This window comes from Staurois parvus, unplaced genomic scaffold (assembly GCF_062004578.1).
Source record: "Staurois parvus isolate SC_StPar_1 unplaced genomic scaffold, SC_StPar_1.0 ptg000207l, whole genome shotgun sequence".
NCBI classification, from domain to species: domain Eukaryota; kingdom Metazoa; phylum Chordata; class Amphibia; order Anura; family Ranidae; genus Staurois; species Staurois parvus.
In genome coordinates this window covers 8,106,749-8,125,657 of record NW_028318003.1, presented here as the reverse complement: position 1 = coordinate 8,125,657, position 18,909 = coordinate 8,106,749, and the positions used below count along the sequence as shown (strand labels likewise).

The following is an 18,909-nucleotide window of genomic DNA, read 5'->3' as shown; positions in this document are numbered from 1 at the left end:
AAAGGTGCTATTGACATGAACAAATAAGTTCAGAAATTAAGTTATGTGTAATAAAATGGAATGACACAGAGAAAAAGTATTGAACACATGAAGAAAGGGAGGTGCAAAAAGGAATGGAAAACCAACACACCAGCTAAAATCTATCAGTAATTAGAAAGCCATCCTGCCCCTTGTCAGTGCAAATTAATATCAGCTGCTTCAGTCTCAAATGATGGCCTATAAATGGTGTCTCATTAACACTCAGGAAACATCTCATGATGGGTAAAGGCAAAGAGCTCTCTCAAGACCTTTGCAACCTTATTGTTGCAAAACATACTGATGGCATTTGTTACAGAAGGATTTCTAAACTTCTGAATGTTCCAGTGAGCACTGTTGGGGCCATAATCTGGAAGTGGAAAGAACATCATTTCACCATAAATTGGCCAAGACCAGGTGCTCCTCACAAGATTTCTGACAAAGGGATGAAAAGAATTATCAGAAGAGCTTTCCAAGAGCCAAAGACCACTTGTGAAGAGCTTCAGAAATATCTAGATTTAGCAGGTACAATTGTTTCAAAGAAAACAAAAAGTAATGCAGTCACTCACCATGGCCTGTATGCACGCTCACCATGCAAGACTCCATTGCTGAAGAAAAAGCATGTTGAAGCTCATTTAAAGTTTGTTGCACAATATTTAGACAAGCCTATGAAATACTGGGAGAATATAGTCTGGTCAGATGGGACCAAAATTGAACTCTTTGAATGCCATAATACCCACCATGTTTGGAGGTCAAATGGCACTGTACATCACCCAAAAAACACCATCCCAACAGTGAAGATTGGAGGTGGGAACATCATGGTGTGGGGCGGTTTTTCAGCATACAGTACCAGCAAACTTCATGTCATTGAAGGAAGGATGAATGGAAAAATGTACCAAGACATTCTTGATAAAAATCTGCTGCCATCTACCAGGATGATGAAGATGAAATGAGGGTGGACATAATCCCAAACACAAAGCCAATGAAACTCTCAAAGAAAAACTCTTCAAAGAAAGAAAATAAAGCTGCTAGAATGGCCCAGCCAAATCACCTGACTTGAATCCAACAGAAAATCTAATTAAAAAACTAAAGATAAGAGTTCATAGAAGAGGCTTACGGAACCTTCAAGATCTGAAGACTGTGTGGAAGAATGGGCCAAAATCACACCTGAGCAATGCATGTGACTAGTTTCTCCATACAGGTGGCATCTTGAAGCTGTCATTACCAACAAAGGATGTTGTACGAAGTATTAAATACATTTCAGTTAGCATGTTCAATACTTTTTTCCTGTCTCATTCCATTTTATTACACTTAACTTAACCACTTCCTTACCTCGCTATACCCGAATGGTGGCTACAGCATGGTTGTCCAGTTCTGAGAGGGTGTCATATGAGGTCATACCAGAATGTGCCCCCTGTGCACCCCCAGTGGCATGCACCCAGCACTGTCTGAGATCGCTGTGTCCTTTGGACATAGCTGATCACTTAACATGGTAAAAGGCCAATCACAGCTGACCACCACTGAAATACACTTGCTGGTCATTGGCAGTACTTTCCTCATGCTGTCATAGCATGAGGAAGGTACTGCTGATAACTGGCAACTGTCAAAGGAGACATCTGCACTGGTAATCAGTGCAGCCCCAAAAGTGCCCAACAGTGCTGCCAATCTGTGCCCGTCAGTGATGCCTATCAGTGCCACCATTCAGTGCCTTTCAGTGCTACCTATTAATGCCCATCTGTGCTGCCTATCAGTGCTGCATATCAGTGCAGCATCATCAGTGCCTCCTCATCAATGCCCACCAGTGCTGCCAATCAGTGTCCATCAGCACTGCCTATCAGTGCAGCCTCATCAACACACATCAGTGAAGGAGAAAAATTACCAATTTGCATAATTTTATGATAGAAACAAAGAAACCTTTTTTTTTTCAAAAGTTTCACTCTTTTTTCATTTATAGTGCAAAAAATAAAAAACCCAGTGGTGATCAAATACCACCTAAAGAAAGCTGTATGTGTGTGAAAAAAATAACAATTCAGCTTGTGCACTCTGTTGCATGACAGTGCAATTGTCATTCAAAGTACAACAGCACCGAAAGCTGAAAACTGGCCTGGGCAGGAAGAGGGTTAAAAGGGCCCAGTAGGCAAGTGGTTAATTTCTGAATTTATTTGTTTTGGTTTCTTTATATGTATGTATTGCATGGGTTATTACCAACACGTGGTGAAAATTTCATGTCAATAGCACCTTTAGAAATATATTTACTGAGAAAAATGGTGCCGTTTTCAATATTTATTTTACCCGCTGTATTTAGCGCCTATAATGTCACCCATTCAGCTTGGCAAAACTGTTGTGTTCTGTGCAACTGTTCACAACTTTTAATGGTTGAAAACAGCACTTTTCAAAGTTTTACCAAAGAACATTTGTTTGAGATCTGGGCGTATTCTGGACCATTATAATGCATTCAGGCATAAACTAAAAGAAGGAGAGAAAAGAACCACTACCTAAGTGTAGAATTTATTAAAACAGATTTCTGAAATGAAAAACAAGAAATATGCATTCACATCTACTAGATATTAAAAAGTGTATCAATAAGTCTCCGGTAGGTGGTGACCTTCCAGGTGCTCAATGTCGTTTATCATTCCATGCCTATTGTTACTATTGGCAGTTCCATCAGTGGCCCCCATTTCTTGTGCCTAGATATGTTTAGGATGTTAATACACCTTAAAAATCTTTTATTAGTTATTAATGCATTCAGGCTTTTGTTCTTTTAACCACCCATGTGTATCATTGGTTGTGTGCTCCTGCTGGAAGGTAACACTTTACCCCAGTCCTAGGCCTTACAGAATAAAACTGATTTTCCTCTGGAACTCATTCCACCTTTCACTCAATTCTGACCAGTTTCCTGGTTCCTGCTGATGAAAAACAGGATTCCAACACCTCCACCATGATTCAAAGTGAGGATGGTAATCTGTGCTCAGAGTGGTGCAAATTATGTTGGCTTACTATCACACTTTCATGCAAAGGCCACAAACTCAATGATGGTTTCATCAAACCAAAGCCAATTTTGAAATTGTCACAATATTTGGCTTTACTGTATAACCTGGATAATATATTATCCAATGCGGGATTTATTATACAAAGGATAAATATTTGGCTTTACTGTATAACCTGGATAATATATTTTCCAATGCGGGATTTATTATACAAAGGATAAATACATCATATTTAGAAAAAACATATATTGCTTAAATTTTAATTTACACAAAGTTTTATTTATTTATTTCAGGTACTTATATAGCGCTGTCAATTTACGCAGCACTTTACATATATATTGTACATTCATATCAGTCCCTAACCCTCAAGGGGCTTACAATCTAAGGTCCCTAACTTACATTCATACATACACATACTAGGGCCAATTTAGACATGGATCCAATTAACCTCCCAGCATGTCTTTGGAGTGTGGGAGGAAACCGGAGTACCCAGAGGAAACCCACGCAGGCACAGGGAGAACATGCAAACTCCAGTAAGGTGGTGCCATGGTTGGGAGTTGAACCAATTATCCTAGTACTGCCAGGCAGAAGTGCTAACCATTTAGCCACTGTGCTGCCCGATTTAGTCATTATTAGTTATTGTAACAATTATGTGGAGTGGTGGATTATCACCATTGGTAAGCTCATTTCTAAATAGTATGTAATAATGGTTTAGGAAAGAAATAATTTCAGCCATTATATGTGGAATGTTATAACAGACTTCCTGCACTTTGTTATTAACTAAAGCTGATGCTATGGCTTACCCTATTTATTGCAGACACTAGTGTCTCCATCCATAGCTATTGGCTATCAGTAAGACTCTTATAATATTATTGTATTATTATAGTATAGCTATGGACTGAGATATCTACAGCAGAGAACTACTTAATTAAGGTAAATGTACATTGAGAGGATTATTTGAAGGATATATGGAAGCTAAACGGGGCCTGACCATCGGTAGTTTCACATGGTGTATGCTATGATACAGCATTCTGCATAGTAAACACAGAGAATGATTCTACTGCGTGTGTATGAAAAATATGATTTTGTACTGGTGTGAGAACCTTAGAAGTCACCTATGGCAATCCAATATTATCACTATGATATCTCTCAATGTAACTGCAGAATTAAGATTCGGTCTTGTGAAGGACAGCATTTGCTCATATATGAGGCCTTCTCTCCTGATTTTGTGGCTCCTGTTTACCTGGAACACCAACTGTCTGTTCCTGTATTGTCTGCAGTGAGGTTTGTGTGTTCTGATAGGCCTATGAGGTAGAAGTCCCTGATCTCTCTGCATGAGGAATCGGGCATCAGTTGTCTTTACAGAATGCGATAACCTGCAGTCATGGTATCGAAGGGTAGTGGCGGTCCAGGCAGATCCAGGATGGTCCTCAAGCTATCCCTGGTGATGCTTATGTTGCTGATATTTCCGATAGTGAGACTGGATAGTTAGAGCAGCTCTCTCGGTGGCATCTTGTCCTGTGAACTGAGTACATGGGTTGGCCCTCCTCACACCTGTAGGGAAGATGAGCACAAAGCAGGTTTTCAGCGGTCATATACGACTTCCTGATCTACTATATATAGAAAGCACTTGTCCTTTGCTCATATGGAGGGATTAGCATAGATCTCATTCCAATCCGATTACAGTACGGACGTGAGGGACATTACTAGAGAGGACAGAACATACACATTTCTAAAAAGAGTACAGAAGAAATAATCCCTGGCACAAGAAAAATTCCATTAAAAAAAGTTCAGGTAATAACATTAGATGCACCATTCTGAAAATGCAGTCCCAAAATGTAATCAAAAGATGAGCAAATTCTATTACAGAGCAGAATAGTGTATAATGTTAGCCATCCCAATGAGCAGAAAAAGTGCATTTAAGGACAAACTCTCCACTAAACCTATGTAATGTCACCTTATGTGGACTTTGCATTGCTTCTGATTTTCAGCTGCTTCCAAGGAATGTTACAAACGGTTTCCTATTCGCTCACAAGTTTCTATTTAAGTGAAAGGAATGTCTAGGAGAAGGGGGCCGGGGGGGTACTTTTAGGTAGAATTGCACTGTCTGTAATGATGAGTTTGGGCTCCAGGAAAACAAAACAATACAAAAAATAAAAAACAGGCAGGTTAGTTTTATACTGTATATATATTTGTATATATAAATTTATATATACTGTATATTTTTATCATTGAATTTATCATTGAATTTCCTGGCATGTGTATGAACCCTTGTAATAGGAATGGCAGTTAAAATACTTTTTCTTACATACAGTATGTGCACTGAAGGCTCTTGTCTGGCATTAGAGATAGTCCACAGTTTTCTTACATATCAGCAGTTTTATCTAAATTAGAACAGAACTCCAGCCACATAAAACAAAATAAAATGAATAGCTAATAATATTGTAAATATAATCAGCTTTTCCTACAATATTTGCTTTCAATCCCGAGAATCCCCCCACAGTACTTTTTTTCTTCCACTAGATGTCTTAAGTCTGATAACTGACATTTCTCAACCCATTTCTTTTCAGCCCAGGTCATTCTGGACCCACCCCATCCTTTGACTGGACAGTGAAGGGAGAGGCAGCGCAGTGTTCACCGCTGTCACTCTGCTTTCCCTTCCTATCAGCATGCTACTTATCAGCCCATGAACTGATTGGCTCCTTGTGCCACTTCTTCCTCATACACTTCAGCCCTGCTGTACAGGGGCTGCAAGAGGCTGATACCAGGTCAGATTCAGGTACTTTCAATCCTTTCATTTAAAAAATACATTTAATTTCTCGTCCACCCATTGCCTATAGATGGCAGATGGGAAGCTTTGCTGATGCGGACTAATGTACTTGTACGCCAGCACGTATTGGTGGCTCCTGCATGGCTCACAGAGCGCACACCCAGGAGCCTGGCAATTTCAATGTTGCCCAGACACCGCGGATCACATTACCACGGTGTCCGGATAATCACATGGTGTTTTACCATGTGACTGCTGTGACCAATCACAGCACTCACATTGTAAACCTTGAAAATGAAAGATCGCTTCTCTCTGCTGTCACTGTGAGAGCAGAGAGAAGCGATGCAGCAGCTTGTGAGTGTGCAGCAGCCTGTAAAGCTACATGTACACTCACAAACTGGTGGGCCAGCCACCCCAGTGTCCCTAATCACTGCCTATTGTAGTCTATAGTAAACAATACAGCCAGATCCGTTACCTGTCCCAGAGATTTTGCCTATTCAAATTATGACACTCTCCTGAGTGCAGAAGCAGTGATCACCCTGTATGGTCACTGAAGCTCCCCCTGCTCCCTACGTCTTTCACCAGTTACAGTAACAAACCACAGGGCCACACATCAGCACAGACTACAAAAGCTAGGCCTGCATGAATAGCTGGTATTAGGCCTTCTTCTGAGTGACTGATCCCAGTGTGTACTGTGATGTACTTGTCAGGGTGATCACAGGGCAGTGGCAGTTCATAGCAGTGGATGATGACTGAAACCGGCTGCACAACCGAAGGCTAAGGTGTCCCTTCCAAAATGGCCACTACCCAGGTGAGACTTTCTATACAGGTACAGGTAGAAAATTACCTTCTTTGAGGCATTTAATTACAGTTAATCATCTGCATTGTGTAAAAAGGATGCTTAATCCTGTCTTCTCTGATCCTTCCCTTCTTCCACTGTCCCCGACTCATCTCCTGATAGAACAGAGCCTTGGGGGCAAGCTGCACATGCTCAGTTTGGTGCATATGGCTAGAGAGTTTTGTTTCCTGGGAAGAGTGCATGTGATTAGCACAGGGCCAATCAGTGCTGTCCAGACAGAGGTTCAGGGTTCATGCAGTCTCATAGGACAGTCAGAGCAGAATGAAAACTCCTCCTACAAGCTCTATCCAGTGCTAAGCACTGAGTGAAGTCACAAGACTGCTATATACTGCTGATGAGAAAATGTATTTAGCAGTTTATATTTACTAAAATAACTGCATTTCCATGTTCTGTGTACTGTGGGAGACCAGATATAGTGAATGCAGGGTCCTGGTTTTAGTAACACTTTAATACTTAGCGCTTCTTGTAAATATCTCCCTGTTATGATGTGTATACTGAATAAATTAGTGTCATCACAAGTAAGATAAGAAAAACAGCATGGTGCAATCTGTATGTAGTATAATAACTAGAGATGAGCGAATCGAACCAGGCGAACCGGAATTCGAGTCGAATTTCAGGAAATATTCGATTCGCGGCGAAACCGAAATTTTGCCTACTTCGGGTGCGCGAATCGAACATTTCCCGATCAGCCGGCAAAAGTGTCCCTGCAGTGAGCTCCGCTATTTCTGACAGTTCTCTGACAGAAGGAACACATGTTTAGCGGTTGAAACATTGTATCTATTAGTTTACATTTAGGATACAGATGTTTCAACCACTGTTCATGTGAAGAAGCTGTGAGAGAACTGTCAGAAATAGAGGAACTCTGCACATACACTTTTTGCCGGCTTGGAATTATTCTTCTTTTCATCCTACTTCTTCTTCTTCTTCTTCATCCTCATCCTCATCCTCTTCTTCTGAGGATGAGGATGAAGAAGAAGAAGCAGTAGGATGAAAATAAGAATAATTCCAAGCCGGCAAAAAGTGTATGTGCAGAGTTCCTCTATTCTGCAGATACACTTAGAGGAGCTCTGCACATACACTTTTTGCCTGTTTGGAATTAATCTTATTTTCATCCTACTTCTTCTTCTTCTTCTTCTTCTTCTTCTTTATCCTCATCCTCAGAAGAAGAAGAAGAGGATGAAGAAGAAGAAGAAGAAGAAGAAGTAGGATGAAAATAAGAAATTGCAAGCCGGCAAAAAGTGTATGTGCAGAGTTCCTCTATTCTGCAGATACACTTAGAGGAGCTCTGCAGATACACTTAGAGGAGCTCTGCACATACACTTTTTGCCGGCTTGGAATTAATCTTATTTTCATCCTACTTCTTCTTCTTCTTCTTCTTCATCCTCATCCTCAGAAGAAGAAGAAGAGGATGAGGATGAAGAAGAAGAAGAAGAAGAAGAAGAAGAAGAAGTAGGATGAAAATAAGAATAATTCCAAGCCGGCAAAAAGTGTATGTGCAGAGCTCCTCTAAGTGTATCTGCAGAGCTCCTCTAAGTGTATCTGCAGAATAGAGGAACTCTGCACATACACTTTTTGCCGGAAACCGCTGTATGGAGGGAATGTCCCAGAACTGTCATAAATAGTCTATTTCTGACAGTTCTGGGACATTCACTCCATACAGCTGTTTCAACCGCTGTATGGAGGGAATGTCATAGAACTGTCAGAAATAGACTATTAATGACAGTTCTGGGACTGTCCTTCCATACAGCGGTTGAAACATTGTATCTATTTGTTTCCATAAATGGATCCATTTATGGAAACAAATACATACAATGTTTCAACCGCTGCATGGAAGGACAGTCCCAGAACTGTCATTAATAGTCTATTTCTGACAGTTCCATGACATTCCCTCCATACAGCGGTTGAAACAGCTGTATGGAGTGAATGTCCCAGAACTGTCAGAAATAGACAGAAACTGTCACAGAACTGTCCTTCTTCTCATCCTTCTTCTCATCCTTCTTCTCATCCTTCTTCTCATCCTTCTCCTTCTTCTCATCCTTCTCCTTCTCATCCTTCTCCTTCTTCTCATCCTTCTCCTTCTTCTCATCCTTCTCCTTCTTCTCATCCTTCTCCTTCTTCTCATCCTTCTCCTTCTTCTCATCCTTCTCCTTCTCATCCTTCTCCTTCTTCTCATCCTTCTCCTTCTTCTCATCCTTCTCATCCTTCTCCTTCTCCTTCTTCTCATCCTTCTCCTTCTCCTTCTTCTCATCCTTCTCCTTCTCCATCTTCTCATCCTTCTCCTTCTCCTTCTTCTCATCCTTCTCCTTCTCCATCTTCTCATCCTTCTCCTTCTCCATCTTCTCATCCTTCTCCTTTTCCTTCTTCTCATCCTTCTCCTTCTCCTTCTCCTTCTCCTTCTTCTCATCCTTCTCCTTCTTCTCATCCTTCTCCTTCTCCTTCTTCTCATCCTTCTCCTTCTTCTCATCCTTCTCCTTCTTCTCATCCTTCTCCTTCTTCTCATCCTTCTCCTTCTCCTTCTTCTCATCCTTCTCCTTCTTCTCATCCTTCTCCTTCTTCTCATCCTTCTCCTTCTCCATCTTCTCATCCTTCTCCTTCTTCTCATCCTTCTCCTTCTTCTCATCCTTCTCCTTCTCCTTCTTCTCATCCTTCTCCTTCTTCTCATCCTTCTCCTTCTTCTCATCCTTCTCCTCATCCTTCTCCTTCTCCTTCTTCTCATCCTTCTCCTTCTCCTTCTCCTCATCCTTCTCCTTCTTCTCATCCTTCTCCTTCTCCTTCTTCTCATCCTTCTCATCCTTCTCCTTCTCCTCATCCTTCTCCTTCTTCTCATCCTTCTCCTTCTCCTTCTTCTCATCCTTCTTCTCATCCTTCTCCTTCTTCTCATCCTTCTCCTTCTCCTTCTTCTCATCCTTCTCCTTCTCCTCATCCTTCTCCTTCTCCATCTTCTCATCCTTCTCCTTTTCCTTCTTCTCATCCTTCTCCTTCTGCTTCTCCTTCTCCGTCTTCTCATCCTTCTCCTTCTCATCCTTCTCCTTCTTCTCATCCTTCTCCTTCTTCTCATCCTTCTTCTCATCCTTCTCCTTCTTCTCATCCTTCTCCTTCTCCTTCTTCTCATCCTTCTTCTCATCCTTCTCCTTCTTCTCATCCTTCTCCTTCTTCTCATCCTTCTCCTTCTTCTCATCCTTCTCCTTCTCCTTCTTCTCATCCTTCTCCTTCTTCTCATCCTTCTCCTTCTTCTCATCCTTCTCCTTCTTCTCATCCTTCTCCTTCTTCTCATCCTTCTTCTCATCCTTCTCCTTCTTCTCATCCTTCTCCTTCTTCTCATCCTTCTTCTCATCCTTCTCCTTCTTCTCATCCTTCTCCTTCTTCTCATCCTTCTCCTTCTTCTCATCCTTCTCCTTCTTCTCATCCTTCTCTTTCTTCTCATCCTTCTCTTTCTTCTCATCCTTCTCTTTCTTCTCATCCTTCTCTTTCTTCTCATCCTTCTCTTTCTTCTCATCCTTCTCTTTCTTCTCATCCTTCTCTTTCTTCTCATCCTTCTCTTTCTTCTCATCCTTCTCCTTCTTCTCATCCTTCTCCTTCTCCTTCTTCTCATCCTTCTTCTCCTCATCCTTCTCCTTCTTCTCATCCTTCTCCTTCTCCTTCTCCTCATCCTTCTCATCCTTCTCCTTCTCCTTCTTCTCATCCTTCTCCTTCTCCTTCTTCTCATCCTTCTCCTTCTTCTCATCCTTCTCCTTCTTCTCATCCTTCTCCTTCTCTTTCCTCATCTCCAAGGGCATTTAAATTAAAGGTACAGTGTTCTGCACTAATTTAAAGGCTCTCTGAAGCCTAGAAACCCTTTTTATAAGTCATCTTCGTAGCGAAGAAATTCGCATTGAATCGAATTTCACACTGGAATTCGCCGAATCAGCCGAATCGAATTTTTGAGAAATTCGCTCATCTCTAATAATAACAGATTTATTAAAATAATTGCATTTCCATGTTGTGTGTACTGTGGGAGGCCATATATAGTGAATGCAGGGTCCGGGGTTTAGTAACACTTTAAAGAGGATTTAATACAAAAAGACAGGTTTTCTTTAAGGAAAAATGTTTTTTAAAAGGTTGGTAGCTACAGTCCAGAATGGGGCAGCTGGCAAACTTGGAGCCAACTGCTTTGCAGTGGTGGGGTGACTTTGCTTTGTTTGTGATGTATGAGGTTTAAGATGGGAATAGTATTTTTGAAGAAATATTTGAATCACCTCTGAAGCTGTGTATTATAATACATTAGCATAAGCTATGTATTAAAGTTAATGAGAACCCCAAAACAAAAAATGTCATATATTGCATTTTACAGATCCTTAGATGTGGTGACTTCATTTCCCTTTCTAAGTCTAAGAACATTTTAAGCAAGTAAAAAAATTACCCGTGATCTTGCCAGAAATACAGGGTCCTTGTCATTTCATGTGTCGAAAAGATAGAATAAACAACGTTCTCTCTAATTTGTGAACTACTAATCTCACCATTTACCATGTAATAGAGATGAACAAAGACTGACGTGCCTGTTCAGCCAATGTGACAACCATGGCTGCTTCCATAGATAACATAAAAAAGTGAAAGCAGAAACAAAGGGACATGAAGTGTGTTATTTGTAGGATTACGAAGTAAAAATAAAGTAAAAAGTAAAAAGAAACAAACCTATGCAGCCACCACTAGCAGGCTGCATTAAATAACATTTTTGTTTTGGGGTTTAAATACGCTAATGTATCTCTCCAACTTCATAATTTTATATCATTGCAGCTTTCACTCAAATTCGTATCTCCTCTTCGGTGCTGCCCCCACAGACATTCTGCTCTTGCATCGTGCTGCCAGCCCTCTACCAGGTTGAATGACAATTGGCATCATTCAGGGCATATTCACACTAATGTATTGTGGTAAAATATGGAAATGTATGTTGGTGCTATGTGGTACTATCTATTCTGAATGGTACCCCAATGTGCTGCCAGAAGTAGTACATGCACTTTTGTTGGTATGTTAGCCAACCCATTCAAATGACCTGGCTGCCTTAACACAACAGACTGTGACGGTGTGAATGGCCCCTTAACCCAGCTCCCTGTAAACCCAAGCTGTGATGGACACACTACCTTGGGGGGGGGGGGGGTGTCATCACACTGGCCCCAGCTCTTAGGAGAATGTTGTTGAGAATGGCATTAACATCATAACATCACTATTTGAGCTCCACTCTTTGCGGTGTGAAACATTACCCACTGCCCAAGGATGGGATCAGAAAAAGAAGTAGCACAGGACATCACATGGCTGGCTAAAAGACCTCTGGATTTAAAGTATGTATAAAGTACATTTAGCAAAAAAAATAATTGTGAAGGTGTGCTGCCAACCAGATTGGTAGTGGAAAGGCGGGAGTGTTTTGACACAGAACATTTTATAGCATGCTCACCTCTCGCGGGGTAGGTGGTACAGCTGTACTGACAACTTCCTCTTCTCTAAAACAGATTGACATGTCAGGAAAAAAAAAGAGAAATGTCAGAAAACATATTTGTAGCACAGATTTCTAATTTCATCATTAGTCTATCAAGTCTATAAAGGACAAATATGCCCATGTGTTGCTTTTTCAAAGATTTTTCCTTTGTGCATGGCTCATTATGGCATCTGAAAATGTCATTTCATTCTTTGGGCATGTTTTCAGGAATAAATGCAGCATTTTCAAAAGATCATTTTCACTTTTTAAAAATGATTATTCATTCAATCGTCTTTTGTACTTTTGCCTGTTTCTATGATAGATTGCTGCACTGCCCTTGTCTTCCTACAAAGAACTCTTGATACTAAAGTGAATACTGGCAGAAAACATTTTAAATGAACTGCAGCCATGTCCAATCACAAATTATTATGCTTCATAAACCATAAAACCAACAGTGTAATCCTGCAGTATCCAAAAATGTTACAGCCTCACTAAATGAACACAAACCACCACCATTCAAAAAAATACAAATGACTACACAACAATAAAAGCAGCCTTTATAGCTGGTAAGCTCCCACAAGCAGGGCCCTCCTGTCCCTGTGATTCGATTGTATTGTAACTGTACTATTTACCTGCACAAACTTACTGCTATGTAATATAATAATAATTTGGTTCAAAATGCTTTTTTAAATATTTAGAAGTTGAAAATGCTTATGCACTGCTCAAAAAATTAAAGGAACACTTTGAAAACACATCAGATCTCAATGGGGAAAGGTATCATGGATATCTATACTGATATGAACTGGGTAATGTGTTAGGAACATAAGGATGCCCCATTGTTTGATGGAAATGAAAATGATCAACCTATAGAGGACTGAATTAAAGACCCCCCCCGAAAATCAAAGTGAAAAAATGATTCAGCAGTGCATAGTTAAACCTGGACTGGAATCTGGCTCACTACTGTGCTGAGATCTTCATCACTCTAGCCTGTCTTTGATGATACACGAACCTTTATTGGCTATATGTGAGTTGCCAGTTGCTTTTTTCTAAAATGATGATGATGATAGTAATTTGAACATTGGGGCTTATGGACACCACAGGTGGTTTGGCTCATACTGTGTAAAAACATGGCTTTTTTGGTAACATGGGAAGCGTGGGTGCAGTGTACAACCTGCTAACAACAGGCTGTCAAAAAGATGCAGACTGAAAGATGTCCCGCTTTGTAATGTACAGCGCTGAGCGAACTATTGGTGCTTTATAAATACTGTATAATAATAATAATTTGGCAGCTGGATGCTATTCCGAGCGGTATTTACATTTAGGGCCACATATATTCAGGGACATATGCCCCAAATGCAGAACTTCTGTATGCACTGGGAACAGCGTCCAGCCGCTGCGTATTTTAATCTGACTTTCATTTTGACAGGTTGCTGGCAGCAGGCTGTACGTTACACTTGTGCCTCTTGGGCACCCAGTATGACCCAAACTACCCATGTACGTGAGCCCTATTTTTTTTTACCCCCTACTCAACATATTGTATTGGTAAGAGTGCAACATTGACAAAATCTCATATATTCACATTTTGTTCACTTACTCAGTCTTATTGGGATATGGATTAAAGCTCATTACAGATTCTATGGGGATAATAGTCCCATTGCATATCTTTTTAATTCTGTTTAATACACCCCACTTGGGCCTTTGTAACCCAGTTTAACATCCCCTGTACCCTATCCTTGATGAAGACATGTGTAATTTATGCCACATAGTGACAAAAAGAAGCCGTGATGTCTGAAACATGGAAAATCTAACAGCACACATCTATAATCAAATAAATCAACGCAAGAACAATTCTCTTGTATGGGTAGGAATCAGACTGGACTAAAGTGTTATTAACCCCAAATAAGAAAACAAATATTCTTGTAGACACACTCACTACGATCCTTCTATATGGAGCCATTGGGTTTTGAGTACCTCTTCTGCTAAAGGGGCCTTTTATAGAATTTCAGCACATGTTCAGATAATTTTGTGCTTGGATGAGGTCAGTCTGCCCCTTCTAGCTTTTATATTTATGTCATTTTGTGAGTCTGAGTACAATCACATTCCTTCAGAAATTAAAGTATTATATTATGAGAAGATGTTACATGATTGGTTAGCAACAGCACAAAAACTTTTATCATTTGCAACATATAGACAATTTCTCATAGACACTACTGATAAATGTCCAATGAGAATTTCTCTTACATGTGGAACTAGCATGAAAATATGGACAATTTAAATCACTATTTAGAAATGGAATACACCCCAAAAGAGAAATTCTACCCAATGAGTACACACTTTCTTAAAGCTGAGCTCCAGGATAAGCAAATAAGCAGGATAGGATAGGCAAACAGAAGAGTCCTGTGTATTTTTACTTGATATTTGGTGTGCTTTGTGTATTTCTTCCAGCTCTGTGCAGTAATCCAGCGTGAAACTTTGCCTCTGTGCAGGAGCTTGCTGCTCTCTCTCCTTGTCCAGGGTGACCAGTCTTGCAAAAAGTGGATTTATATGCTTTGTGCCTATTGAGGAATATAATTAAGATATGTTCTTGTGCCTGAAGTTCACATTTAGGGGGATGTTTACACTATGTCCATTGAACTGTGCTTTTCTACACATTATTGCTTATGTATGGTGAAAACCAGGGGCAGACTGACCATTCGAGCACTCGGCCCCATGAGTTGTCCGTCCGCCCCTGGTGAGAACAGAGCACATAGAAAACAACTTTGCCCTGTTCACACCATACATATGGTCAGTGGTGTATTTAGATTTTCTGCTGCCCTAGGCAACACAAAAATGTTGCGCCCCCCCCCCCCCAATGAGAGAGCGAGAGAGTCAATAAGTGTGTGCATGTATATATGATTCTCTTTCTCTCCCTTTCTTTCTCTTCTCTCTCTTCCCTCTCTCCCTTCCCCCCCTCTTTCTCTTTTCCCTCTCTCCCCCACCCCCTCTTCCCCTCTCTCTCTTCCCCCTCTCTTATCTCTCTCTCCCCTCCCCCCCTCTCTTTCTCTCTCCCCTCTCACTTCTGTCTCTCTCTGTCTTCCCCCCTCTCTTATCTCTCTCCCCCCTTCCTCTCTTCCCTCTCTTCGTTTCTCAGATCATATTTGGCTGCACACACACGCCTGCACCAAGGACTGCTGATCTTCAGGCAGCAGGAAGGAGGGGGAGGATGTGTGTGCAGCCCCATATGATCTGTCAGTGCAGGGAGGGAGACAGGGAGATCCCACAGAACACAGCACAGCTCACCTCCTCCGGGCTCTCCTCTCCCTGCTCCAGGCTGTCCCCTGGTCCTGGCTTGTCAGCATCGCTCTGCAACTGCCCTCCCCCACATTGATCCTCCTGCTGTCCAGGCCACTGAAAGAGTACCGAAGGTACCCCTCTGATGGCGGCTCTGCATGGTTCTGCCCGCCGCTGCTCACAAGGTGCCTTCTTCCGGGGGGCGGTGCCGCCCCCCCTAAAAATTGCCGCCCGAGGCGAACGCCTTGTTTGCCTTGCGGTAGATACGCCCCTGCATATGGTATAATGTTCAGAAAAACACAGCTTGACGGACATAGTGTGACCAAGCTGATACAATTGTATCCTTTACTACTACTGCACACAGCATTGCAATTTTAAGACTACAACTGTGTAACAAAGCTCCATACTCACGGTATATAAAGCAATATTATATTAGATGTATATGGGGTTTACAATCAGTTCACACTTAACTAGAGCTTTATCAAGAACATCTAGTTATGTGTGGGAAAAAAAGGTTAAAGACTGGTATAGCTTTAAGACTCTAAAATGTGCCTATTATATGTAAAATGGAGCAGTCTCTCTGTCTCTCTCTCTCTCTCTCTCTCTCTCTCTCTCAGGGCAATAGAGCAGTCTGTCTCTCCCTTTGGGGGCAATAGAGCAGCCTATCTCTCCCTTTGGGGCAATAGAGCAGTTTCTCTCTCTGGGGGCAATAGAGCAGCCTGTCTCTCCCTTTGGGGGCAACAAAACAGTCTCTGTGGGCAATAGAGCAGTCTGTCTCTCCCTTTGGGGGCAATAGGGCAGTCTGTCTCTCCCTTTTGGGGCAATAGAAGTCTCTTTCTCTCTCTGGGGGCAATAGAGCAGTCTGTCTCTCTCTGGGGGCAATAGAGCAGTCTGTCTCTCCCTTTGGGGCAATAGAGCAGTTTCTCTCTCTGTGGGCAATAGAGCAGTCTGTCTCTCCCTTTGCGGGCAATAGGGCAGTCTGTCTCTCCCTTTGGGGCAATAGAAGTCTCTCTCTCCGGGGGCAATAGAGCAGTCTGTCTCTCCCTTTGGGGTCAATAGAGCAGTCTCTCTCTCTCTGGGGGCAATTAATGGGGCAGTCTCTCACAGTCTAGGCCTGGGGGGGCAATGGAGCAGTCTCTCTCTTTCAGTCTAGGGGCAAATTGAAGCAGTCTCTTTTTTGGGTCAGTTCCTCTCTCCGGGCATGGGGGAAATGTGGAATACTCTCTCTCCCTGGGGGTAGTGATTCCGGTTTAAGAATGTTTTTTGGGTGGGTTTAGTTGGCATTGTATTTCATTCTAGTGATTTATTGCCTTCTCTTTCTTTGTGCAGTTGGCTTCTCCTGGACTCACACTGATGCTACCACACTGCTATTGACCAGCCTCTTCCACTGCCGCCAGCGTCTTGCTGCCCTCGTCCTTGGATCAAGTTAAAGGCACCAAACACAAGGTCAACTTCCTGCCTACAAGCACCACTGCCACCTGCTGCAACTCCTGAAGCATTCCCTGCCAGTCTTTGGATTCAATATACAGCTATATATCATACTGTAAGTAAGCACACAATTTGTTTTGGAGATGGGTTTTTTTCAAAATGTATCTGCTATAGTCTCATTTTCGATTTTTTTCACCTTCTCCCTCTTTGTGCAGTTAGCTTCTCCTGGACTCACACTGACGCCACACTGCTACTGACCGACCATTCTGTTTGACTTCCCATGCCTCCGCACCCTCCTTGGATCAGGTTAACTGTGCCAATTCTGGAAGCATTCTGTGACAGTCTGATTGGATATTAACCTCTTGGCGCCGGCGCCACTCGGCCCTTTAAGAGTTTCAGAAGGCGGGAAGGGGTTTTAAGGTCATGTGACCGCCATGATTCGCCATCACGGCAGTCACATGATCGGGAAAGGTCCCGATCAAAAGAGGAGATCGGGACCTTTCCATGAGTACCAGACATGTGTGCTGGGAGCGTGCAGGGTGCGCTCTCTCAGCACATATGTTTTTCTTAAAATGTAGAGCCGCTCAGCGTCAAGGCCAAGACGGCAGGAGGCTGCACATTTGCTTGCGGGCCCAGCATGAAAAGGTTAAACTGTGTCCATTGGTAAGTATATGCCAATTTTGAAAGCCTGATTTTTTTTTTACGTCAACTTTGTTTATACGTATAAGAGTCAGACCAATCTGATCAAATCTTTTTCAGCCGTAAAAAAAAGTCAACACATTGGGAAGCAAGCTGTACTACAGCCGCCACCACCACCACCAGATTATACAACATGATCTACTGAATAGTAAGTGTTTATCTTTTATACTAATACACCACACACATTTTGTCTTTGAATCCTTTTGTATAAGCCAAGTGGGCAACACAGACAACATAATTTTATCACACATGATGCATCTCTTAAGTGCTTCTAATATGTTTTTTTAAAATGTTTCCATAAGTTCCAAAGGTCAGTTTTCATTAATAGCTATTGGTTTTCTGACTTTCCTCAGACAGGCACCTTCAGCACACAAGGCAGTATATATAGTATGTGTGCCAGATAGTATAGATTACATCCAGAACTTGGCCTATTTTAAAGGGGCTGTTTTGGCCATAGGTTACACTTAGAAATGGGTGGAATGTTGGAGGGCTGGTTTGACCGTAGGTTACACCCAGAAGTGGGTGGAATTTTAGAAGGCTGGTGTTGTAGGTTATATCCAGAAGTTGGCCCATTTTAAAGGGGATTTTGTGGCCGTAGGTTACACCTAGAGGTGGGTAGAATTTTAGAGGCTAGTTTGGACATAGATTACACCCAGAAGTGCGTGGATATTAAGAGAGCTGGCTTGGCCATAGGTTTCCCACAGAAGTGGGAAAACATTCTAAAGGGCTTGATCTCAGATTAAAGTTTGACACTTTTAGGAGCTGGTGCTAGTAACAATTTAGGGCATGTTACAGGTTATACTGTCAGCAGTTGCGCTTTAGAAATGGAAAACAACCCTTCCTGCCAAAATACCTCACACATTTAGGCATTGTTCCTTTTCAGGCTCATGGCTAACAAATGTGCAGTTCAAATACTGGTTAACAACAGATGTTGAATCAAAACAAAATGCAAAATGTCTGTGGTGCAGAAAATTGTTCAGCATAGCACATGGTGGTATCGTGATGTACGTAGTCATGCTGCAAGGTAAAAACACAAGTCTATTGCTGCATCTAGGAAAGCTAACCCTGGAATTGTCAGTTTTGCTAAAAAAATAAAAAACACCACCAGATCCAGCAGTGTTTGTTCATAAAAAACAAAACTTTTGAAACAGAGTTAGAAATTTGCCACTAAATTTGTTAGATGAATCTCCGGATAACATTGCTGACTGGTTTCCAGGTGCAAAAATAGCAAAATTCATCAATTGTAAGTGTACCAAAGGGTCCAGGGGCGACATTATTTTTTGTCATTATGATCCTGATGGCTACCTGGGATTTCGCCTCACACTCTGTGGTGGTTATGGAAGAGAAACTAAAGAGAAATCCCTCCAACTGGACACTGGTGGAAAAAAACTGATGGGTTATAATTATCTGCTTTTACTTTATCCAAAAAGTGAAA

General features: G+C 41.7%; 1 protein-coding gene across 2 annotated transcripts in view; it reads right to left on the bottom strand.

Annotated features, from left to right (window-relative positions):
• Positions 1–2,507: 2,507 nt before the first annotated feature.
• Positions 2,508–18,909, bottom strand: part of LOC149461270 (uncharacterized) — a 40,067-nt gene continuing 23,665 nt past the window's right edge. Inside the window, exons 3-5 of one of the 2 annotated variants that reach the window (XR_016312918.1) lie at positions 12,057–12,102; positions 3,178–4,556; positions 2,508–3,109 (exon numbers count right to left, since the gene is read on the bottom strand). Coding sequence is in view for 1 of the 2 variants with exons in the window: in XM_089678648.1 (XP_089534774.1) it covers positions 4,438–4,556; positions 12,057–12,102 (165 nt within the window). In the remaining variant the exon portion in view is untranslated. Of the gene's footprint in view, positions 4,557–12,056; positions 12,103–18,909 lie in introns of both variants that reach the window. The other variant, XM_089678648.1, reaches the window with a different exon arrangement.